General features: G+C 37.4%; 1 protein-coding gene across 1 annotated transcript; it reads right to left on the bottom strand.

Annotated features, from left to right (window-relative positions):
• Nucleotides 1-23615: 23615 nt before the first annotated feature.
• LOC111879044 (amino acid transporter AVT1I) lies at nucleotides 23616-25156 on the bottom strand. Its single transcript, XM_023875520.2, has 3 exons — nucleotides 25045-25156; nucleotides 24271-24878; nucleotides 23616-24148 (listed from the first exon to the last, which is right to left on the bottom strand). Exons 1-3 carry the CDS (start codon nucleotides 25154-25156, stop codon nucleotides 23627-23629), a joined length of 1242 nt encoding a protein of 413 aa, XP_023731288.1. The 3' UTR covers nucleotides 23616-23626.
• Between the last annotated feature and the right edge of the window lie 909 nt (nucleotides 25157-26065).

The following is a 26065-nucleotide window of genomic DNA, read 5'->3' as shown; positions in this document are numbered from 1 at the left end:
AGCCCAACCTGAATATGCGCCAAAGGAGACAGTTGGACGTGGTAAAGGATTACGATTGTGAAATCATGTACCACCTGGGCAAAGCTAATGTTGTAGCTGATGCCCTGAGCCGTAGGGTGGAAAGTTCCCCGATTCGAGACATTTGTATGCGGTTGACAGTGATGGATCCGGTGTTGGACACCATTCGGGAGGCCCAGGCAGAGGTCGTGATACCAGAGAACTGCAAGAGAGAGCGGATGATCGGGCAGGTACCTGAGTTCGTTACCGATAGTCGTGGCCTTATGAACTTTCAGGGTCGGATTTGGGTGCCGTATGCAGGCAAGGCACGTACCACTTTGATGGAGGAGGCGCACCGATCAAGGTTCTCGATCCATCCCGGAGCCACTAAGATGTATTTGGATCTGAAGAAAGATTTATCGGTGGCCCTGTATGAAAAGGGATGTTGCATGGTTTGTTGAGAGGTGTTTGACCTGTCGCAGGGTTAAGGTTGGGCGTCAGCGTCCGCATGGAAAGTTGCGGCCACTTGAGGTTCCCCAGTGGAAGTGGGAACAGATTTCCATGGATTTTATCACCAAATTGCCAAGGAATACGAAGGGTGTCGATGCGATTTGGGTGATTGTCGACCGACTGACGAAGAGCGCTCACTTCCTTGTTATCAGTGAGAGCTCTTCTACAGAGAGATTGGCAGAGTTGTATGTAAGGGATGTGGTATCGCGGCATAGAGTACCGATTTTCGATTGTGTCAGATCGAGATATACGTTTCACTTCCAGGTTCTTGAAGAAGTTCCATGACGAGTTGGGTACGAGGCTGCATTTCAATACCACTTACTGTCACACCCCCAAACCTGAACGGCGGAAACGTTCGGGGGCGGATGACTTCATGTGGTAACGTAACAAATGAATACATAGTAAAGAAAGCAATACAACCATCATATATATAATTGAAAGTTTACATTTGTCAAAAGTTACATGTTCAAAACTCAATTACAATATGATGTCAAAATACGAGATTAAACTGGCGCCGCAGCATCCCTTCATCAAAAGCGAAATGAATACCTGAAATTACTGATTCCCTGGGACATACAAGTAATTTTGAAAGAGTAGATCAGCATTTAAGCTGGTGAATTTCATAAGTATTTAAGTGACAATGTTTGAATGAACTGAAATGTTTTATCTTCGTTTGTTTGTGGTTAGAAAATCCAATATTTTCTACTAGTATAAAAGTAGCCTTCACTCAAGACCAATGTTTGTTTCTAAAATGTATGTAAATGTAAAAGAACCAATGAATTTGAAAACCTTGTAAATCAATGCATTTTAATACCCCTTGTGAGTTTTATAACCATACTATTGACTCTGAATGCCTATACACAACGTTCTTCAGGCGTTGAAATGTTATGACGTTTGTCACCCCAAACGGTGGACTGCAGCTAACAGTCAGGGCGCGGGTTTGTCAAGCCCGTATAGATCTATACACAAACACCATGCTCCCCCTCCAAGGGATTCTGGTATATAATACAGGACTTGAAATGTGTACTCGAACGTACATGAAGTTAGTGTCTCACAAATCCGTGGTATAAAAACAGATCTACTTGTTAAAATGTTACGTTTGTTCTTGTACACGAAAGTGAACTTCTTGAAATATGTGATTCTACTACATAAGAGTTAAAATTTTGTTTCGTAAAACCATACCTATTATAGTTTCCAAAAAGCGTGTCTTGTTTGTTTGGAAACATTGAGAAAAGGAATCGCTTGTTTATGAAAGTATAGATTTTTGGGTGTAGAGTCTAGGATAGACAAGAAAAATCTCAGAACAGATTAGTTTATACATGCATTACAACAACATTATATTTTTAAAAGGGAAAATGCTATTGTGACATATGTTATATATATACATATATACATATATATATATATATATATATATATATATATATATATATATATATATATATATATATATATATAAGTTCCTTTAAATGTTTATAAATCGCATGTGATTTGAATATATATCAGTATATAAAAGAATTTCTTTATGTAACGCACGATAATACTCGTGTGTTTTACTTGTAATCCCCCCCTTTGAAAGCATATAAAAGTATTTAGACTAATTAAAAGGTTGATTTAGGGGTATGAAACTCACTTGAAAGTTTTGAAGATAGCGAGATGGATAACCGGGCAGAGTTTCGTCTCGGGAAACGGATTTTCCTCGGGGTTCTCGGGAATCTCGGGAGTAAAATCGACCTTCGGGACTTGAGCCAAAAAGACCAGAGCTTCGGGTTTGAACGGACACGGAAAACGAGGCAAAGTTGGGAGAGAGAGAAGAGAAATGAACCCTTTCTTTGGAAACCCTCGCATTCTATTTATAGGAAGGCTGGTCTGCCTCGGTACGCGGGGCGTACGCTCGTACGCGCTGCGTACGCGTACGTCATGCATGACCGAAGCCTCGACTGCCTCGGTTCGGATGGGACGGGTTGTTGGGTTCTCGGGTCGGATGGGACGGGTTGCTGGGGAGGTGGGTCGGATGGGACGCCGGGTCGGATGGGACGTCGGGTCGGACGGGTCGGGCGGGTCGGATGGATCGGATTCCTCGGATATGGCGACGTGGACGATCCGAGGCCAATCCTCTCGGTTACGCGGGGCGTACAGGAGTACGCAACGCGTACTTCGGAGGAGGATGCTGACTCCCCTTCGGATAATATCCGAATTTTGAATTAAATAAATAATTAATTTATTTAATAAACTTCAAAAATCCATATCTTCTTCATACGAACTCCGTTTTCGATGGTCTTTATATCCTCGCGTAGGTGAGACTACGCTCTACAACTTTCGTTTAGACTCCGTCGGCAAATTACAAAATTATATTTTTATTATTTATTAAAAATCCATCGTGTTTAAGGAATTTCTTAGAAAATTCATAACTTCTTTATCTGATGTCGGTTTTTGCCAGACTTTTTACCGCTGGAATACCATTGTCGAGACCTTCGATTCTCGTTTAGGTCATTCCGGCCAAAAGTCGCTCGATCTCCGATTCGAGTTTTTAGCTGTCTGTTGCTAAGCCGAACTTGGAAAAAATCACATCTTCGCTATATGAAGTCGGATTTGGGCGTTCTTTTCACGTACGATTATGTTTCAAAGACATTTAATCATAGAAGGAAATTAAGTAGAACTTATTTATACATGTTATTATGAAGGTAACTTTTTATTATTCAGAAGTGGTTACAATACTTGACCCATTTTGGTCGTTACAAAGAGTTGAAATATCGGGTTGTCACACTTACCACTCACAGACGGACGGACAGAGTGAGCAGACGATTCTGACGCACGAGGACATGCTCCGAGCATGTGTGTTGGACTTCAGGTGAAGTTGGGACACGTATCTGCCGTTGGCTGAGTTTTCTTATAACAACAGCCACCATTCGAGTAATTGTTGTTGGATTAGTGTCTAAGTCCATAACTATTTTGGTATGTACTTGACCCGATGGTGCATGGTCCTTTTGGGTTGCCTTCACCAAAGCAACTTGATAGGATGAATTATGGAGAGAAAGGATTAAATATGATTTATTAATATATTATGGGAATGATATATTAAAGGAGAAATCATATTGTTTAATTAATATTAGTCAATAATTAATTGGTAATTAGTTTTGTGACTAAAAGAAATTAATTAAACTTAAGGGACTGGAATTGTAATTATAAGATAATTGCAATTTGGGCCATGGATTGTCTTAAATCAAGAGGTGGACGAATTCTTATGGGAAGCCCATAAGGAAATCGTCCAAGGGCTTGATTAAAGGAGTCTATGGGTTGCTTAGGGCTTAAGCAACCAAATTAGGGTTTCCTTGTTAGATAACCCTAATAGCCTCACTATAAATACAACCCTTAAGGCTCAAAAACGGGGGGAACTTCTTTTCTAGGGTTTCACACGAGTTTTGGTAGCCTCCATCCACTCTCCTCTTCATCCTCTTGCTTATGGTGTTTGTGAACCATTAGAGGAGTGACACTTGTGACTCTAAGCCTTCCAAAGTCAATTTAAGGAGGAATTGGGATTGTTATTGCTACATAACAATCAAGGTAATATCTTAAACCTAATTATATGTTAATATTGATTTCCATATGCTAGAATTAGGGTTTATAGTCTTGGATTCAAAGCATGTACAATAGAGAAACCTAGATCCAAGCATTAGGGTTTGTATGAGCACATAGGATGTCTTATGACCAAAACCCATCAGTGGTATCAGAGCCTAGCTTGGTTTCAATTGTATTGATGCATTGTATAACTGGAAAATTCGTTTTTTGGGTTTCTGGAGGCTGGAATCGCCGAGTCCATGCAGACTCGACGAGTCCAAGCCTGACTCGACGAGTCAACTCGTCAGAAGGAGGGTATTTCGCGATTTCTTGTTGTTTTTGCTTATGGATAGTTACCTTATCATATTAGATCAATATAAATCCGATTTTTTGATATATATATGACTATATTTTTGATCTAATTGAAGATATTTATCAATTAATAAGATAATTGTTTCCTTATGTGATAATTGATTAATTATTTTGACTAAATTGATAAATTGTTTTGCAAGAAATCATTAAGTAAATCAAATATGGATAATTATGTGATTAAATGTTAATTTGAAATATTTTTTATTTGATCCTTGTTGTTATGAAAAGTTTCATATTTTGCCCTTTAGGTTTTATAGTTTAAATTTGAACCCAAAAGTTTTGTTGTTTTGAAATTTAAATAGTTAAAACCCTAATGTTTTGAAAAAGGTTTCAAAAAAACTTGCCCTCAAGTTTTGGAATTTAAATTTTGATTAATAGTTTAATTTTGATGTATATTTAAATTCTAAACCCCAATGTGTTGAAATGTTTCAAAACTTTCCCTCAAGTTTTGGAATTTAAAAGTTGATTAAAAGTTTAATTAGGAATGTTAAATTCTAAAACTCTAGTATAGTTTTGAAAATGTTCAAATCTCACCCTTATGATTTTATTAATTAATTAAGGTGTATAATTAAAAGAGGCTTAATAAATCCATAAATTTTTGGTTTACAATTTAATTGAATTAAAGGTATAATTGTTAAAGTCAGTCTTACCGTTAGTAGGCCTCATTCACGAAGCTGGTCTATAAGGGGTGTTTAAGGAAATTGCCTATAAAATGACGATTGAATGGGTATCCACTCTTACCCACCGCACTCTTGACTATTGGAGGGTCGTTAGCCGAACAGGTAGGATAGGACGAAACCTTCCATTATAAGTATAATGAAGTATAAAAGTAACTAAATGTTTTCATAAAATTCCCAATCTTAGTTACTTAGGCAAAAGTGAATTGATGCAATTCCATGAAATTACACTTTGTGCCCTTGCGAAGACGTTAGTGGAGCGTGTGTGGTTTACCGGCACACTAAATGGTTCTAAGCAAAGGTAGCAAAGGGTGACTCAATGTTTGTCATAGTTCGGTGGAGCGTGTGTGGTTTACCGGCACATCGAATAGGTGACTGTAACATGTGAGGGCACCATGTAAGTTTGCATGGTTATTCACACCCGCTTTGTAATCCTCGGCATCCCAGTCATAAACAAGAGGGGCATATCGAGATTTAAACATGTCATTGAAAGTTCAATGAATCTCAAAGGGTCTAGGAGTTTTCATAGATTTAAAACTTAAATTTCTTTTTCGTTTTTCATGGTGGAAATTAGTGAATCGTCATTCACTTACCTTCAAATGTTCTGCAATTAGGGTTACGACATCCCTCTCCCGAGTTGTAGAATATTGTGTTGGGTCCTAGCCTTAGTATCTCATTTGGGTGATTTGCTAAGGACTCAATCTATCAACTAACTTGAATTCGTTTTTCTCCCGTATTGTAGATGTCAAAGTTTGACAACTATGGTCTTCCCAAATCCCATGGAACAAGCATTCCACATGAAGATGATATTCCACGATTCGATCGAGGAACAAGAGATCATGCTTCACTTCCTCCTCCTCCTCCAATTATTCTCCCTAACCCACAAGTTCGAAGGCTTGAAAAGTTCAAGATCACTCAAGCCCTTTTGGCAAGTAAACATAAAGATGGAAAGTCGGTGTGTGCACACGTCCTAGGGATGAAGTCACACATTGATAGGTTAAGAATGTTAGGATCCGTTGTCTGTGAGGAAATGGCTGTTGATTAGGTTCTTCAGTCACTTCCTAACTCATATAGTGAGTTCATAAGAGAGTACTATATGATGAACCGCGACGTGACCCTTATAGATCTCACCTATATGCTTATTGCTGCTGAATCAGCAATAGTTTGGCGCAATAGAAAAGCAAAGTTGATTGGTGAATCTGTCTTCAAGACCTCTATGGATATAGACAATGGCAACGAAAGACATGCTATGATCGAAAAAGGTTGATCCTAAGAGAAAGGCAATGTCTGAAGTAGTTCCATTTCATGTTCCAAAAGAGTCAATTTGTTTTTATTGCCAAGAGAAAGGGCATTGGAGACGAAGCTGCCCCATTTACCTAAGAGATCTAAGAGATGGGAGAGTCGAAACGTATGGCTCTAATATAGGTAAAATCCATTAACTAACTTTTTTAAGCTTCTATTCTAGATTCTTAATACATAATGTGATAAGATCACAATTGATGGAAGAAGTGAGCAGAATCTAACCGTGAAGGAATGGATTTCGATTGCATTTCTCAAAGATTAGATTCTTGAGCTACTACTTAAAGTTAGAATTAGATTGCTAAGAAAGATGTATTAGCATAGTTTTTCAATGAATTGCATTGTAAGGACAAATTTTTCCTCAATAAAATAAATTTTGATTTTATATTATTTATTTATCCTTGCAATGGCATATATGAAAAATTGATGTTTGAATATTAGCAATAATGGATTTGGTTCTTATTATGTTATATATGGAAAGTCAAGAATTTACCAAATAGGGAGAGTTTCTCATCGCCCAAGTTTCAATTGGACAGAAACTTGGAATCATGCAACTTGGTTGCACGATGAATGAGAAATTTCACATTTGGAAATTAGACTAATTCATTGACAAAGTGTCAAGTGAAGGACTAGGATATCGAGCATACAAAGTTGCATGTTGATCAAGTCCACCATAAGAGTAACAATGATATTCGTCATGATTTACTAAAGGTTTAGTAAATATGATTATACTTACAAGATTAAGTGTAATAGCAGAACGAACAAGAAGAATCAAGTAGGCAAAAAGATAAAAGTTTCTCCATTCTAAGAAGAAAGGGAGAGTAGCTTTTATGCTTTATGATAGGTCTTAATGATTAAGAACCATATCTCAATTGATCCTCTAAGTGAGTCTTAGTACAATTGTATGTTTAAGAAGAGGAATCAAGAATTGAAGAAATGGTTAAATCAAGAAGTCAATCATACTTCGTTCCAAAACAAGTCTTAGAGTTAAGATTGTGACATTGAGTGGAAAAGTATTAAGAAGGTTTATAACATTCATCAAATGTGGAAAGTTGTGATGTCTTGGATAAGACAAAGACCAACTAGGACCAATTTATGAAGTGTTTTGATAAAACAACACTAACTCTTGAATATTTGTTTGTCAAGAAATGTTTTGAAAAGAGAATCTTATATGTCAAGGAGTAAGTGGGAGTCTTAATGGTCTTGCAAGGTTTCAAGAACAAATCAAATAGACCTTATCAATCATCACTAGCACACGAGTTGAGGTTTACAACCTATCGTGTTGACATTATTTTGTTTCTGTGCCAATCCAATTAAGTTAATTATGCATATGAGTTCTATGAGTTCTCATTTTGAACGCATAAGAGGCAAAGCACCTTAATCAATGAAAGATACATTGATAGGAAAGGGTGAGCTGCTTAACTAATTGGAAGACATGGTGGGTAGCTGTGCTACCATAAGGCAAGAAATCAAGATTAAGAAAGTTCGGTCCATATGAGTTTGAATTTGTCGTAAACTTTAGTTTTGACAAATTCACATGGATAGGAACACATACACCGTTTAAATCTAAGTGTCATAAGATTTCCTCCTTCATGAAAATGATTGTGAGGAAATGCTTTCACTAAGAGAGATTTTAAGAAGATAGTGATTGTAAAATTGCATTCTCGAATTCGATTATGGTTACGGTATCCCTTTCCATAATTTGAATTGTGAGGTTTGGCAATTGTTTACACACACATGTGCACTATCGAAGACAAAGGTGTATAAGTTCAAGAAGACTTGATAAAAGATTATCAAAGCACTAAGTATTAGAAACATGAACTTAAAAAATTCAATAAGTATTGTTTTTTTGAAAGTTAAGATGTTTATGAATACATGTCGAAGCTAGTGGGAGCATAAGTGTTATGTTTTATAATAATCATCATGATAGTGGGAGCATAAATGTTATGATTGTATGATTATTAAGGCACGTATTGCAAGTTGGCAATATTAATTATAGAAAACAAGAGTTATACCTTGCAAAGTCGTAAGTGTTGTAAAGTTGTTTTGCTATAATTAAGGGAGAGAATATTATGCTTCATTTCAAATCTAAAGGCTTAGGTTGAGAAATGTTAATAAATTTATTCAAAGGTACATAGTGTGTTCTTAAAATTTCGATTGTGATTACGACATTCCTCCTCACAATTCGAATTTTCAGAACATAGCAAATAAAATATTATGCGTCGTATCCCATACGCTTCGGGTATAGGATCGATTGCAAATGCTTTAATGTTTGACCATTCTAAAATTTTCCAAATGTCGAGCACATTTAGAGGGTAAAGGGACTAGAATTGGTTTTGACTAAAATAATTAAACAACTATCAAAGGACAATCCAAAGTTCGACGAGGATTGGTCGCTTGTGAGTAGTTGGAAGTATAGTATTGGAAAATATGGAAATGTTTCCATATTGGATGGACCATATCGACATCATTACGAATAGATAATATTCTATTAAGAATGAATTGTCATACGGAACATATGGAAGTGTGTCCATATTGGGAATTGAATATTGAGAAATCTATGACTAGATTAGAAACTTTTATGCAAAAGGATGTTCAAAGGAATGTACTTTGAGTGAGAGACATCATATCTAAGGAATTGTCTTGTAACAATCGCTGATACAAGACTTTGTAATATCATTGGCAATAGTCTTTGTGACCTTGGTGCAATGATATTACGAAAGGATCATTGCATAAAGTGTTAGAATCTAGCATATTCTATAAGTGGCAAGTATTTGATATTCTTTCACTTATGGAAAAAGGATTTGGAGTTGTGAAATTAGAATGATTGGAAATGTGTTCAATGTGATCTATTTCACAAAGTAAGAACCATAGGTAAACATTGTGTGCATGCTAGGAGCATGAGACAAGTGTTGTGATTCAAGTAAGAAGTTAATTACCCGAAACGACAAATAATGAGTAATCAATATGGTGATAAATAAAAGGAGTTTTATTTATACTCAAAGGTTTGAGGCCATATGGGATTAGTATTATTCTTGTGTTTCACATTTGCATGTTTTGACTTCCAGAATAATTGAATTTATTAAGAATAATCGAATTTTTCGAACGGGCCACAGTCATTCATATGTTGGAAGTAGATATGAATGAAGGCTGTCGTGAATTGGTGTGTGGATTGTCTAAAAGAGTATTAGACATAAGCAAATGTTTGCTGCAACGTTCATGAGTGCTTATGAATGTGATTTGAGCATTGGATTAAACCCACGCTCACTTGGATCGCTCCATGAATTGTATCACGAGTGATTGGTGAGACGATAACATCTTATATTCTTGAAACCGAGATGTGTGAGTTGTATCTTGCAAATCGGTTGCACATTGATAATATGTAAACACACTAGTAACTTGGTGTTATAAAACATATTATTGTGTGCGATTCGGTTAGTAAGTGCAAGCAAGCATTGTATCAAAGTTTATCCGTTCCTTTTATCCAAAGTAGGATAAAAGCGATATCTTTGGGCCCCTCGATGATTTTGTGATGACAAACGTAAATGCTCGGCCGGGCTAGGGCTAATTTGATTTGTTCAATTAGTTAGTCGTCATAAACCGGAATCGAGATATAGTACAAAGAGAATGATTTGAAATCATTTCTCATATGATATCTAGAATGGAGGAATATATGATCCCTTATCTAAGGACACGCGTATCTGATATGATCAGAGTTGACAACGGCTTTGGAAAGCTACGATTGCAGATCAGGATCTGAAGTCATACACAAAATAGTTATTAGACTTATCCAAGGGGGAGACTGTTGGATTAGTGTCTAAGTCCATAACTATTTTGGTATGTACTTGACCCGATGGTGCATGGTCCTTTTGGGTTGCCTTCACCAAAGCAACTTGATAGGATGAATTATGGAGAGAAAGGATTAAATATGATTTATTAATATATTATGGGAATGATATATTAAAGGAGAAATCATATTGTTTAATTAATATTAGTCAATAATTAATCGGTAATTAGTTTTGTGACTAAAAGAGATTAATTAAACTTAAGGGACTGGAATTGTAATTATAAGATAATTGCAATTTGGGCCATGGATTGTCTTAAATCAAGAGGTGGACGAATTCTTATGGGAAGCCCATAAGGAAATCGTCCAAGGGCTTGATTAAAGGAGTCTATGGGTTGCTTAGGGCTTAAGCAACCAAATTAGGGTTTCCTTGTTAGATAACCCTAATAGCCTCACTATAAATAGAACCCTTAAGGCTCAAAAACGGGGGGAACTTCTTCTCTAGGGTTTCACACGAGTTTTGGTAGCCTCCATCCACTCTCCTCTTCTTCCTCTTGCTTATGGTGTTTGTGAACCATTAGAGGAGTGACACTTGTGACTCTAAGCCTTCCAAAGTCAATTCAAGGAGGAATTGGGATTGTTATTGCTACATAACAATCAAGGTAATATCTTAAACCTAATTATATGTTAATATTGATTTCCATATGCTAGAATTAGGGTTTATAGTCTTGGATTCAAAGCATGTACAATAGAGAAACCTAGATCCAAGCATTAGGGTTTGTATGAGCACATAGGATGTCTTATGACCAAAACCCATCAATTGTATGCCTCCCTTTGAGTTGTTGTACGGGAGGAGATGTCGGACTCCCATTTGCTGGGGAGAGGTAGGGCAGCGCGTGATGGGCAGCACTGAGATAGTGCTTCAGACGACATAGCAGATACAACAGGTCAGGCAGAGGTTGTTGATAGCTCAGAGTCGCCAGAAGAGTTATGCGGGTAGGCGACGATCCGAGCTTAAGTTCCAGGTGGGATACTTCGTACTCCTGAAGGTATATCCTAGGAAAGGAGTGATCCGACTTAGGAAGAGGGGCAAGCTGGGGCCCCGGTACATTGGTCCGTTCAGGGTAATCGCGAGGGTGGGCAGGGTAGCGTATCGGTTAGAGCTACCTGCGGAGTTGAGCCAGATTCATGATACCTTCCACGTGTCTCAGTTGAGGAAGTGTATAGCCGACGAGTCGACGGTGGTGCCGATGGATGATATTCAGGTGGATGCGAGCCTAAATTATGTTGAGAGGCCAATCGCGATCCGGGATCGGAAGATCAAGGTTTTGAGGAACAAAGAGGTGTCCCTGGTTCAGGTCCAGTGGCAACATCGGAGAGGGTCCGAGCTGACTTGGGAGCCGGAGTTGGAGATGCGGGAGCAACATCCAGAGTTGTTTGTGGAGAAATACTTCGAGGGCGAAGTCTGATTCTAGTGGGGGAGAATTGTAACATCCGGATTTCCAGGTATTATGTTTGATCATTTATTCTTTTGAGTAAAAGAGAGGGAATCGACGAGTTGAGGCGTGGACTCATCGAGTAGGATCGCGTGTGCTGACTGGATTAATGAACGGACTCGACGAGTTAGAAAGTGGGGACTTGACGAGTCCGCACTGTGGATTGAAACCCTAATTCTCGGGGTTTGTGCCCTATTTAAAGGCCTTTTAGCCTCCATTTGCGGCCACTTCACCCCTGAGAAACCCTAGAGAGCAGAGAGATCGTTGTGGTGCAAGAGGAAGGCTAATTCACCATTTCTTGTGTGTTTTAGCAAGAAGGTGATGGGTTTTAGCCATAAGAACTTTCCTATGTGTGCATGCAAAACCCTAATGCTCGGATCTAGGCTTTCTAATAAACATGCTTTGAATCCAAGACTTCCAATTACTAATTAGGTTAAATAACAACATTGAAACAGATCTAGAATCATACCTTTGAGTTCCTTGTTGATCTTGAGGTCTTGGAGCTTCTAGAGTCACAAATGTCACTCCTCTGATGGCTTACAAACACCAAAGCAAGAAGAATGATTTGGGAGAGAGGAGGGGGAGGAATTTCGACCAGAGTTCTCTTACTTTATGAGATGTGTCGAATTCCCTATGCCATGGGGTCTATTTATACTTGTAGACTCCTTAAGGGTTACAACCTAAACCCTAATTGGATAATCTTCTCTTAAGGCTATCCAAATCCATTCCATAGATAAGCATATGGACGATTTTAGCTATCCTAAAGCTCTTAGAATTCGTCCAAGGCATATCCTAATGGATTTACAGTCTAAAGCTTAACTATCAAACAATTGACAGTTTATACCCCTTTATTTAATTAATCTCTTTAAGTCACCAAATTAATTCTAATTAATTCTATGACTTATATTAATCAAATAACAAATATATTATTCATTATATTATTCACATAATATATTAATAATATTTACTCTCTCTTAATAAATCATCCTATCAAGTTGCTATGGTGAAGGCAACCCAAAAGGACCATGCACAACCGGATCAAATACTTGTCTAATATAGTTACAGCCTTAGACACTATTCCAACAGTTTCCCACTTGGATAAGTCTAGTAACTATATTCATAAGTACAATTCGGTTTGCAATCATAGCTCTCAAAGACGCTGTCAACTCTGATCTAATCAATCTTGTCCTTTAGATAAGGGAACGTACAGTCCTCTGTTGGATATCATGCTGACAATCCTATGGAATGGTTAGTCACGCATTTAGGTTTCTCGATATCTGATTTATTTGACATAGAACTTAATCGAACACATCAATTCAGTTCTGACCGGGCCCGGCACATGAGTCAAATCAAATCATCGAGCGGCCGAGATATCGCTTTTACCTTCTTAGAGAAAAGTTACAGATAAACTTCGACTTATATGCATTTACTTATTCATTTACCAACTATACACAACAATACGTTTTATAACACCAAGTTACTGATGCATTTTCGTATTATCAATGTACAATCAATTAACAAATAATAAACCATATATCTAGGTTTTAAGACTATATGATATTATCGTCATGCGATCACCTTTTATATCGTATTCCATAAGGTCATTCCAGCAAGCGCGGGTTTATTCCAATGCTCAAAACTAGTTCATAAGCACTCATGAACGTTGCAACAATCCTTTGCTATGTCTAACACCATTTAGACATTCTACACACCAATTCATGACAATCTTCTTTCATATCTACTTCCAACATATGAACGATTGTGGACCATTTGAATAATTCGATTATTCCTAATAAACTCAATTATTCTGGAAGTCAAAACATGCAAAGTGAAACAATAGCTAAACAATTAACATAAGATAGTAACATTACTCATAAATAAAACTCCTTTATTTAATCATCAAATGTCAATTACATTTATCTATTACACGTTTCTAATACTATCTAATCTATGCTAATATCATCCTTCAGCCCAATGCTCCTAGCATGCTGCAAGTGCTTAACCCTACTCAGTCCCTTCGTAAGCGGATCTGCTGGGTTATCTTCTGATGATATCCTCTTCACTACGAGTTGTCCTTCTTCTACACGATGTCTAATGAAGTGATACTTTCTGTCGATATGTCTTGATCTACCATGATCGCTCGGTTCCTTGGTTAAGGCAACCGCTCCTTCGTTATCACAGAAAATCTCCATGGGCTCCTTTATGGCAGGTACGACTCCAAGATCACCGATGAAGTTCTTTAGCCATATTTCCTCCTTCGATGCTTCGCTCGCTGCAATGTACTCTGATTCTCACGTTGAATCAGCTACGGTTTCTTGCTTGGAACTCTTCCATGTCACTGCTCCTCCATTTAGGGTAAAGACCCAGCCCGACTGTGAACGGTAGTTGTCCCTGTCGGTCTGAAAGCTGGCGTCACTATACCCTCGCACCTTCAAGTCATCACTCCCTCCGAGGACTAAGAACCATTCCTTCGTCCTCCGAAGGTACTTAAGGATATTCTTCACCGTAATCCAATGTGCTTTGCCAGGATTCCCTTGATATCTGCTAACCATGCTCAAAGCGAAGGCTACATCAGGGTGAGTACAAGTCAAAGCGTACATGATTGAGCCAACTGCGGAAGCGTATGGTACTCGGCTCATTTCTGCTATCTCAGCTTCGGTACTCGGACTTTGAGTCTTACTCAATTTGGCATTACTTTGTATCGGTAGTTCTCCCTTCTTTGAGTTTTCCATACTAAAACGTTTTAGTACTTTCTCTAAGTAAGTATTCTGACTAAGTCCAATTAGTTTCTTACTTCTTTCTCTTACTATCCTTATTCCCAAAATGTAAGAAGCCTATCCGAGGTCCTTCATAGCGAAGCACTTCCCGAGCCAGGACTTAACCTCTTGCAGAGTCGGGATGTTGTTTCCTATGAGTAATATGTCATCGACATATAGAACGAGGAAGCTTACTATACTCCCACTGGCTTTGACATATACACAAGATTCGTCTTCGCTTCGTATAAATCCAAACTCTTTGACTTTCTCGTCGAAGCAAAGATTCCATCTGCGAGACGCTTGCTTAAGTCCATAAATGGACTTATCAAGCTTACACACTCTATCCGGATGCTTCGGATCCACAAACCCCTCTGGCTGAGCCATGTAAACATCCTCAGCCAACTTTCCGTTAAGGAAAGCGGTCTTGACATCCATTTGCCAAATCTCATAATCATGAAATGCGGCAATTGCTAGCATCACTCTAATAGATTTAATCTTCGCAACTGGTGAGAAGGTCTCATCATAGTCAACTCTGGGAGTTTGAGTAAAGCCCTTCGCGACCAATCGCGCTTTATATGTGTGTACGTTCCCATCCACGTCGGTCTTCTTCTTGAAGATCCATTTGCACCCAACGGTCTTACGTCCGGGCACGTAATCAACCAAATTCCAAACTTGGTTATCATACATGGATTGGATCTCGCTATCCATTGCCTCTTTCCACTTTACAGACTCCGAGCCTGCCATGGCTTCCTTATAGCTATTAGGTTCATCAAGATTTACTAGTGTACCATCACTAATATACGTGTCCCCTTCGGTAGTAATATGAAAGCCATAAAACTGGGGATGAACTCTAACTCTATCGGAACGTCTAAGAGGTAAGGATTCGTCAATCGGTTCAACCGGAGTTTCCTCCTCGGGTTGAACGCCAGCGGTAAAGGTTCCTTCATCTATCGACTCTTGAATCTCTTCAAGTTCGATTTGCCTCCCACTGTCTCCTTGGCTTATGAGTTCTCGCTCTCGGAAAACTCCTCTTCTCGCAACGAAGATAACATTGTCCTTCGGTCTATAGAAGAGATATCCAAAGGATGTCTGCGGGTAGCCGATGAAAATACATCGCTCACTTCGAGGTTCAAGCTTGTCGTGAGTATCTCGTCTTACGAAAGCCTCGCAACCCCAAACCTTGATATGTGCCAACGAGGGAGCTTTCCCCGTCCATATCTCGTGAGGTGTTTTGGCAACCTTTTTAGTAGGGACTCGGTTAAGGATATGGGCGGCAGTCTCTAAGGCATACCCCCAAAAAGAGATTGGTAGCGAAGCACGACTCATCATAGAGCGAACCATATCTAATAAGGTTCGATTACGCCTTTCTGCCACACCATTCAACTGCGGTGTCCTAGGAGGCGTCAATTGTGAAACTATTCCACACTCCTTGAGATAATCGTGGAATTCAAGACTTAGGTACTCTCTTCCTCGATCGGATCGAAGTATCTTGATTTTCCTGCCCAATTGATTCTCCACTTCATTCTTGAACTCTTTGAACTTTTCAAAGGTGTCTGACTTTTGCTTTATTAAGTAGATATACCCATATCTACTATAGTCATCGGTAACAGTCACATAGAAGCGGTTCCCATCCTTCGTGGTTGATCTAAACGGTCCACATACATCGGTATGTATTAGGTCCAATAGACCCTCGCCCCTTTCACATGTACTCGTGAAGGGCGACTTAGTCATCTTTCCAAGCAAACAAGACTCGCATGTGTCATCTTCCCTAAGGTCGAATGACTCCAACACTCCATCATTTTGGAGTTGGGCTATGCATTTCTTGTTGACATGTCCAAGACGACAATGCCACAAGGATGCTTTATCCATACTAGTGGAAGAATCAATATTCAAAACATCATTTCCTAAGTTATCAACAATCATAAAGGTTTCATATATTCCATTACATGGTATAGCTTCAAAGTAAAAGACACCATTTAGATAAGCCAAAATAGAACCTTTCTCATTATTAAAAGAAAATCTAAATCCTTGTCTATATAAACCATGAAATGAAATGATGTTTCTTGATATTTATGGCGAATAGCAACAATTGTTCAAATCTAAAACTAAACTATTCCTAAGCACTAAGGAATACACTCCAATCTTGGTCACAGGCGACGATCTTCTGTTCCCCATGATTAGATTGATCCTTCCTTGCTCCACATCCCTACTTCTTCTTAGTCCCTGCACATTAGAACAAATGTGATAACCACAACCGGTATCAAGAACCCAAGAAATAGCATGATTAGAATCGTTAGATTTGATTGTATATATACCTGCGAAAGATGGCTTGATCTTTCCTTCTTTGATTGCTTGCAGGTAATCCGGGCAGCTTCTCTTCCAATGTCCTATCTTGTGGCAGTGGTGGCACTCTGCCTCCTTCGGGTTAGAGCAGGGCTTGGCGGGATCAACTTTGGTCCCACTAGAAGAGGCACCATCTCGGGCTTTCACCTTGCGATAGTTCTTCGATGAAGCTTTCCTCTTCTTTCCCTTCCCTTGTCCAATAGCCAAGACAGGAGCAGCGGGCGGATTGGGAGTAGGTGCAACAGACTTGTCTTTGAAGTTGCTCTCAGCAACCCTCAAGAGACCTTGGAGCTTGCTTAGGGTGACCTCTTCTTTGTTCATGTGGTAGGTCATCCTAAATTGATTGTACATCGGAGGCAAAGAGTGAAGCACCATGTCGATCGCCAAATCCTCACCGAAGTCAACATTTAACTTGCGAAGGCGGTCGACATACCTTTGCATCTTTTTCAAGTGCACGGTAAGAGATTCTCCATGACCCATCTTCGCGGAAATCATGTTAGTGAAAATCTCGTACCTCTCTTGTCTCGCGTTTTGGTGGTACCTCTCCAATAAGTCTTGGTGCATCTCGTACGGGTACATGTCCTCGTAGGACTTTTGGAATTCGGAGTTCATGGTGGCGATCATGATGCAATGTACCTTCGTTGCATCTCGCTCATGAGTTTCAAAGGTGGTGATTTCGGCTGGAGTAGCGATTTCGGTGTTGATTTTCTCGAGCTTCTCATCAAGGACATACTCTTTGTCCTCATAGCGAGCAATGGTGCGAATGTATCTTATCCATTCGCTAAAGTTCGTTCCATCGAAGGTGACCTTTTGGCAAAGGCTCATCAACGTGAAAGAACTAGCAGCAGCGTTGTTTGCGTTCGACATCTACAATTAGAAAAGGACAAAGATAGATTAGAATAAGAATCCCTAATTATCACCCAATAAGAAAATTAGGGCTAGGATCCAACAATAACATTTACATACTAGAAAAGGGATGCCGTAATCTAACATGCAAATAAATTGAAGGTAAGTGAATGATGATTCACTAATTCTCCATCACAAAACTTAAACTATTAGTCCTAAGTGTTTTTGAGAATTCCTAGGTTCGGATGAGATTCATTGAAACTATTCAATGGCATGTTTAAATCTCGATATGCCCCTCTTGTTTGTGACTGGGATGCCGAGGATCACAAAGCGGGTGTGAATTACCATGCAAATTCACATGGTGCCTTCATTGTAACGATCACCTATTCGATGTGCCGGTAAACCACACACGCTCCATCGAACTATGGTAAACAATGAATCACCCTTTGCCACCTTCGCTTAGAACCAATTAGTGTGCCGGTAAACCACACACGCTCCACTAACATCTTAGCAAGGTGCAAAGTGTAATTTCATGGGATTGCATCAATTCACTTTTCCTAAAGTAACTAGGATTGGGAAATTTTAAAATTATGTGTAGTTACTTTGTATTTCTTATTATACTTTTAATGAGAGGATGAGGTTGCCCTATCCTACCTGTTCGGCTAACGACCCTCCACCAATCAAGCAAGCGGTAGGTGTGAGTGTACACCCATTAAGCGCCATTTTATAGGCCGCAACCTTATACCCACCTTATAGATCGGCTTCGTGAATGAGGCCTACTAACGGTAAGACTAGCATTTAGTTATACATATATATATATATATATATATATATATATATATATATATATATATATATATATATATATATATATATTATTCTAGTAATATCATATTAGTATAGGGTTGTATTTTAAAACTTTTAAAATCTAGGGTTTGAAATTTAAGTTGTCTAAATTAAAACTTTTAATCACAAAAGTAAATTTCAAAACATGAGGGTAGGTTTTAATCATTTAAAACATGGAGGATCAAATAACAAATAATTCCAATTAACAATTAATATCCTAATTATCTATATTTGATTTATTCAAGATTTCTTTGAAAGATAATTACCAAAATAGTTAAATAATTAATTAATTATCATATAAGGAAATTAAATATTTAATTAGTTGATAAATATCTTTTTCTAGATCATGATAATAGTCATATATATCATAAAATCGGAATTAGGTTGATCTATAATGATTAAGGTAAGTTTCCATAAGATAAACACAAAGAAATCCCGAATCTGGTCATTCCTGACGCCTGGACTCGCCGAGTGCACAAGGGGACTCCCCGAGTCAGGCCTACTCGCCGAGTCCACCTTGGGACTCGCCGAGTCAGTGACTCAGAAACCAAAAAAATCGAATTTTGCAGGTTTGTTTCAGTTAATCAAGCAACAATTTAAAGAAAACCAAGCTAGGCTTTGATACCACTGATGGGTTTTAGCCATAAGAACTTTCCTATGTGCGCATGCAAAACCCTAATGCTCGGATCTAGGCTTTCTAATAAACATGCTTTGAATCCAAGACTTCCAATTACTAATTAGGTTAAATAACAACATTGAAACAGATCTAGAATCATACCTTTGAGTTCCTTGTTGATCTTGAGGTCTTGGAGCTTCTAGAGTCACAAATGTCACTCCTCTGATGGCTTACAAACACCAAAGCAAGAAGAATGATTTGGGAGAGAGGAGAGGGGAGGAATTTCGACCAGAGTTCTCTTACTTTATGAGATGTGTCGAATTCCCTATGCCATGGGGTCTATTTATACTTGTAGACTCCTTAAGGGTTACAACCTAAACCCTAATTGGATAATCTTCTCTTAAGGCTATCCAAATCCATTCCATAGATAAGCATATGGACGATTTTAGCTATCCTAAAGCTCTTAGAATTCGTCCAAGGCATATCCTAATGGATTTACAGTCTAAAGCTTAACTATCAAACAATTGACAGTTTATACCCCTTTATTTAATTAATCTCTTTAAGTCACCAAATTAATTCTAATTAATTCTATGACTTATATTAATCAAATAACAAATATATTATTCATTATATTATTCACATAATATATTAATAATATTTACTCTCTCTTAATAAATCATCCTATCAAGTTGCTATGGTGAAGGCAACCCAAAAGGACCATGCACAACCGGATCAAATACTTGTCTAATATAGTTACAGCCTTAGACACTATTCCAACAGAAGGAAGGAGGTAGAACAAGCTAGGCGGGCTGAGGAGCTTGGATCCACTTCTATTTGATCAGAGGAAGCTATTGGAGGCAACAATCTGTGCCATTCTCATGTTTATAATGATTCTAGTGGAATCTAGGGTTTTCTTTATACCTCTTTTAGTTGAATTTGGAGTATGTGAGGTCCCAAGGCAAAATGGTTCATAGATCTAGACCTTAAGAGGTCCAGAGAGTCCTTACCACTCTGCTTTATGCCATACCTTTTGAGTTATGAGCCTAGGAGGCCATTTTAGAGGTTATTTCACCAAAAGAAGCTTTGGGTGTGTTGCATGTGTACCAAGATTCGACCTTTACATGATTATTATGCTTGGGAGGGTCAGATCTATGGATTAGAGAAGCAGATCTGACCTCAGAAGGTCATTTGAGTATGATCATGGAAGCAAATCGCCAAGTTCATAAGTGGACTCGACGAGTCGAGTCGGCGTTGCCCCACGATTCGTGACAGGAGGAATCTGTCGACTGGAAGGATGACTCGACGAGCCAAGAGAGGCTAGAAGGATTCAGAGGACCCGCATGGACTCGCCGAGTCGACCATGTGCACTCAACGAGTCGGGTCAAAGTTTAATCGTTGACTTTCATTGACCTTAGGGTTCTGGTCAAGATTGATTCAAGAGAGTTCAGGGAGGGGTAGAATGGCCTTCTACCCAATCTTTAGAGATGAGACTATGAGAGAGTATCGATCGATAATGTTATTTGAATGATAGGAGGAGGCTAGGTTAGGACGTTGAGCACGAGAGTTTATCCGACTTCATTGAGGTGAGTCTTCTCACTATACTGTACCTGGAAGGGTACCTATGTGTGACCGGAAGGTCTTGTATGCTATGAGATGTATGTGCTATATGCGGTTATGTGATATGTATGTGCAATGTATGTTATGTATGATAAGGACCAGAAGGTCAAGATGATATGGACCGGAAGGTCAGAAGGTTACGGACCGGAAGGTCGATACGAGTAGGACCGGAAGGTCTACCGGGATTCGGGACAAAAGTCCCCTGAGACACTTGGATCGGAAGATCCCACAGAGTTATGGCCTGGAAAGGCGTATGTGTTGTATGTGGTATTTTGGGGAACTCACTAAGCATTTATGCTTACAGTTGTTGTGTTACGTGTTTCAGGTACTAGCGAGGATCGCGAGAAGGCGCCGACATGATCCGTACACACTCATAGAGATTATGTTTGAGATTCTGGGATTTGATTGTTATTATAACATTGGATACATTGTGTTTGATTTTGTTTTTGATGATTAATAGTATGATTTAAAAATGAAAAATTGTTTGAAAATTCACGTTGTTACAGGCTAAAAGGTACCTTATAGGTGAGGCTTCAAGAGCGAACTTACAGACAATGTTTTGAGTGCAGCCACAAAGTAAAGATTCGTTTATTAGAGCTCCAATCGATGTTTAAGAAGTGGAGTTGGAGTCTTGGCATAAAAGCTAAGGATTAAAGTGCATTTCACATTCGGTTTTTACATTGCTTAAGTCTTCATGATCTCTTCTGGATTTCGAGTCTCATATTGACTTAGTAGCTTGGGTACCAAGTCAACCTAGTACAACCATAGGCCAACTTATGTAGGTGATGTCATATACCTATGAGTCTAACCTAGAAGAATTCAGGTCAAAACTGTTAGTCGGTTACTATATATGGGCCTCCCGATATTGATTGTAACCTTAAGGTAAAATGATATAAATGCCCTACAAACTTTCTAGGATTTACCCATTTAGTCCCTAAAGTTTTTGTTGGGCTTTATGGATCCCTAAATAGGTCATGACCTGCCTTTTTAGTCTCTGTCAACATGTAATAGCCGGTTCAATGACCTTTTAGACCAAAAAACTCACATTGTGCCCCTATAAATTCAAAAAAATAAGTTTGGGGATCAATTCATATTTTATAACTAAAAAAGGTTCATCTGGCTCTATTCCATCTATTTCTATTTTCCAATATCTATTAGTAGTGCAATATTAAGTTGTGTCGACTGCTCCACTATTTCTATTTTGTCTCTTCTAAATAATCGAGAAATGGCACAATTGGAGATCGAAAGTATTAAAAAATTGATTTATAATCCAGTAATAACGATCAATTGATTAAGAAACTTAGGATGGAGTCATAGCATAATTTGATTGAGTTTTTGACTATCATTGCGATTTTTAATTCTAAATAATCAATAAATGACACATCATATGAATTTCTAACTCAAATCTTTTTCACTTGAGTTTAACTTTATTTATCAATGTTTACAAGTTTGAAGATAACGATAAAATTTCTGCAATAAATGCACTACCAAGTATTTGTTGATTCGCTTCAATTAGCTCGAACTCATTTGCTATTAGTTCTTTCGGAGCATTTCATTCTTCCTCGTATCCTCCATATCAAAATTTGGTACCAAAAAATAAATAGAAAACCTTTTTGATTTTTGCTCGAAGGATTAAGAGAATAAATTAGCAATGGGAAGATTTATGAAGATCGCATGCACATGTGGTCGCTAAATCATTATTTGTTACGAATTAATCCCCGAACTTGTTTTTTTGGCTTTATAGGGGCACAATGTGAGTTTTTTTTTGTCTAAAAAGTCACTGAACCGGCTATTATAGGTTGACATGGACTAAAAGAGCATGTCATATCTTAGTTTAGGGACTCATAAAACTCGACAAAAACTTTAGGGAATAAATGGATAAATCCTAAAAGTTTGTAGGACATTTATGTCATTTTCCCTAATCTTAATGTCATAAAGTATACATTCAAGATTATCAATAAATCTTTGTGTTTTGTATTGTTCTTTGCATCTTTATTATCATCTTTGTGTTTGTCGAAATGCTTAATCTAAACACGAGTTTCATTCTCTTAGCAAATAATAGAGGCACATTTTGTAGCTCCATCGAAGTATTGAAGTCGTGTGAATAAAAAATTATAAGAAAGTTAAACTAAGGGTAAAGATGGTTGAAAATTTTCAAAAGTAAAAAATTATATCTACAAGCATCTTGTTCTTCATTAATATTGGGACTTTGAGACAACAATTGACTAAGAGTTAATCATCGTTTAAGTACAAACATATCTAACATCAAACATAAAGATCGAGAACACACATAAATAGAAACAAAGATGTACCATGCATACTAACCAAAGCAAACATAGAGATGTAGATCATATCTAACATATATACAATTTGACATCAAACATCAAACACAACAAATAAATACGAAGAATTAGACATTTCTAATCATGTGGCTACTACGCTATGAATAAATGTCCACTTTATGAAAAATCAGAAACTCAATATTGAGCAAATAAAATCATCCTTATAAATTATATAGAATCCTATAAAGGATTTGAACTAGTGCAGTGTTGATAATCAAGGTGATGGAGAATTGGAGATCAAGATTCCAATTCAATCACGGGTAAATAACAGCAGCACACAAATACGAGGAAATATCAAAGAATTCGAGAAGTAATTAATTTTATAACAGAAGCTAGCTCATTTAATTTCTGAAAGGAAACAAAATTTTATTTTTTCTAAAAGAGAGGACAAGGAGAGTATTGTTGGTAGACATTATAAAATGAATTTAGTTTCTAACATTTATTGTTTTCCAAATTTAAAACTCAATACTATTTTTTGAAGTCGGATACTCTGAATGCCTAAGAGTCACGTACATTGCCTAACAAATCCCTACAATTTTGAATAACAATAAGAATATAGTGTTCGATTCATTTAGTTTGAACCTCATTTATAATGTTTGTTACAGCCGTGTAAGTACCCACCACTTCAAAAAACATGCCAACACACAAGATAACCAAAATCACCATCATTTCTACCTCAAATCTCTTGAACCCTATGACAATCTTCCAATAACACAAACATGGAAACAAAATCGACATGGAAATGCCCAAAAATGCGCCTATAAACGCCATCACATAGCCAAAAAAGGGGACCAACAATGCCACGAAGGCTGTGCTGACCACAAGACATGTCCGAATGAGACAACTCATCATCTTGCTTTCTCGAAAGGGAAGTGTTTCTTCTATTGATGTGGCAACTGGTTCTATGATTAAGGCATATTTGGCTATGGGGATCATTAGTGTTGTGTATATTGCTATTTTTGAACTTATATTTTTTGTGGGAAGATTTAATGTCACTTGTGATGCTATGTGTTCTCCGAACATCAAGTAGCCTAATATCGCCATCAATCCATAGCTTATAGTGCTCACGCTAAAGGAAACAAGTAGAACCTGCAATAATTTCTACATTCAAAATTTTAAAATGCTCGTCTTCTTAGTACTTGATATTGTCTTTTCTAAGTATTTAAGAATGATGATTAATTAAGATGTAATATAAACAAAAATATACTTACCTTCGGGAATTGGGATTTATCCCTCATGGAATTGCATAGAGTTGGAAAAACAGCATGACCACAGTAACAAAACATAAACATGCTTACCGCAGTTGGCAACCCATTCCAATTCCAGAGTTCTCCTCTCTCATGGAATCCAATTCCATCAAATACACCACCCCACAATACAGCCACAACCAGAATCACAGTTGCAATCACCCCACCAGCGGAAACATATGCCAAAACACCTAAATTTCTTAACCAAGTTGTAGGCAATACAACAAGACCAGTCAACAAAATAAACCCTTGTTTCCCTCCAACTTTCTTTCCAAAAATGTCAAAACTTTTTTTTGGAAATAACTTATGTAAATTGTCACCTTCCAAAATTAGAAACTCAACTGACACCAAGTAAAGCTCTAGGTACATGAAGGCAGAGATAATCGCACTCCCTATTCTCCCAAATGCCTTTCCGCCTATGTTAGGGTAGGTTTTGATAAGTGGGTCCGAATCCATGCATCTTTGAAGAAGTAATGCAGTGTAGAAACTTAAATGAGCTATAAAGAGTAGTAACACTAGGCTTAACCACCCACCTTTTGAGAGTGCGTACGCTACTGACAATATTCCAACACCTGAAAAATGAAAACGATAATATTCATTTTTTAGTTGGGAAATATGAGATCATGCATAAAGGTTACAAAACTTTTGTAGGTATATTAACCACGATAATATTCATTTTTTAGTTAGGAAATATGAGATCATGCATAAAGGTTACAAAACTTTTGTAGGTATATTAACCAGATAAAATGTTGACTCCATTGAAGGATGAACTTAGGAAGGTGACGCCTGGTTCGTGTGACTCTAAATGATGGTTTTGACTCTCCATTCTCTCCACATTGTTGGTGTCCATTTGATCTCTTTTGTAAACCAACAGATCTGGGAATTTTAGGTAAGAAAGAACGTTTCTGGAAATATACAATCTAATCAACTGAATCGTTTGATGAATAGCTAATGATAAATGGTAGTAATCTATATCAAGAAAACAAAGAATTTTGTGTTTGTAAGCAAACCGTAATTTTCGTATGATCGATCAGTTGATCACTGATAGAGGAAACGGAAGCTGTAAACTAAATACATTTAAAACCCTAATCTATATTGATATTAATGCAAATTACATCTTAACCCCTATAGATCTAATAAAGAGCTCCCGTAACCTCATTAACTTACCACTTTACACTTAACCCTTTCCATCTTGTCATACTATAGGAAATATTTTTTCTTTAACCACATCAATCTGAACTCTTAACTATTTTTCATTTCATCACATTCATTTGAAACTCCTATGATTTTTCAATTTCATTCTAATAATAGTTATAAGTTGGTTAATAAAGTTAAATAAATATCAAACTTAAAGTGTAATCATAAATAAACTAAATTTCAATATTAAAATAATATTTTTACTTCTACTTATAAAGTTATGCCTTTAACTTTTAACATACTATATTTAATATATTAGATTTAATAGGTTGTTGTATTTAATCATTATCAGTTAAAGCTACAATTTTTGAATAGTTTGGATAAAATACTTAAATTGTTAATTTAAATATAAGATTACATGGTCAACTTAAATATAAATTTCAGTTCCACTTAAAAAACCCAAAACATATTTTTTGAATAGTTAAAAATAATAAATTGTAGTGCTAAATGCAAAAACTAAATTGTAATTTCAATTTAATAAAATATTTCCTAAAGATATTTTTATAATCATTAAAAAATTTCAAATAAATAGCTTAATATAACTTACCATAAAAATAGTAAA

The sequence above is a fragment of the Lactuca sativa genome, chromosome 3, assembly GCF_002870075.4.
Source record: "Lactuca sativa cultivar Salinas chromosome 3, Lsat_Salinas_v11, whole genome shotgun sequence".
Lineage (NCBI taxonomy): Eukaryota > Viridiplantae > Streptophyta > Magnoliopsida > Asterales > Asteraceae > Lactuca > Lactuca sativa.
Note: the sequence above shows the minus strand (reverse complement) of the source record. Positions and strands in the feature narration are given on the sequence as shown.

Bases quoted from the DNA above. Each gene is read 5' to 3' on its own strand.
- LOC111879044 (XM_023875520.2), bottom strand. From the start codon at position 25,156: ATGGACACCAACAATGTGGAGAGAATGGAGAGTCAAAACCATCATTTA. The intron at 24,879-25,044 runs GTTAATATACCT...TTCATTTTTCAG, and splicing joins TGGAGTCAACATTTTATCTG to GTGTTGGAATATTGTCAGTA. The intron at 24,149-24,270 runs GTAAGTATATTT...AAATTATTGCAG, and splicing joins ATAAATCCCAATTCCCGAAG to GTTCTACTTGTTTCCTTTAG.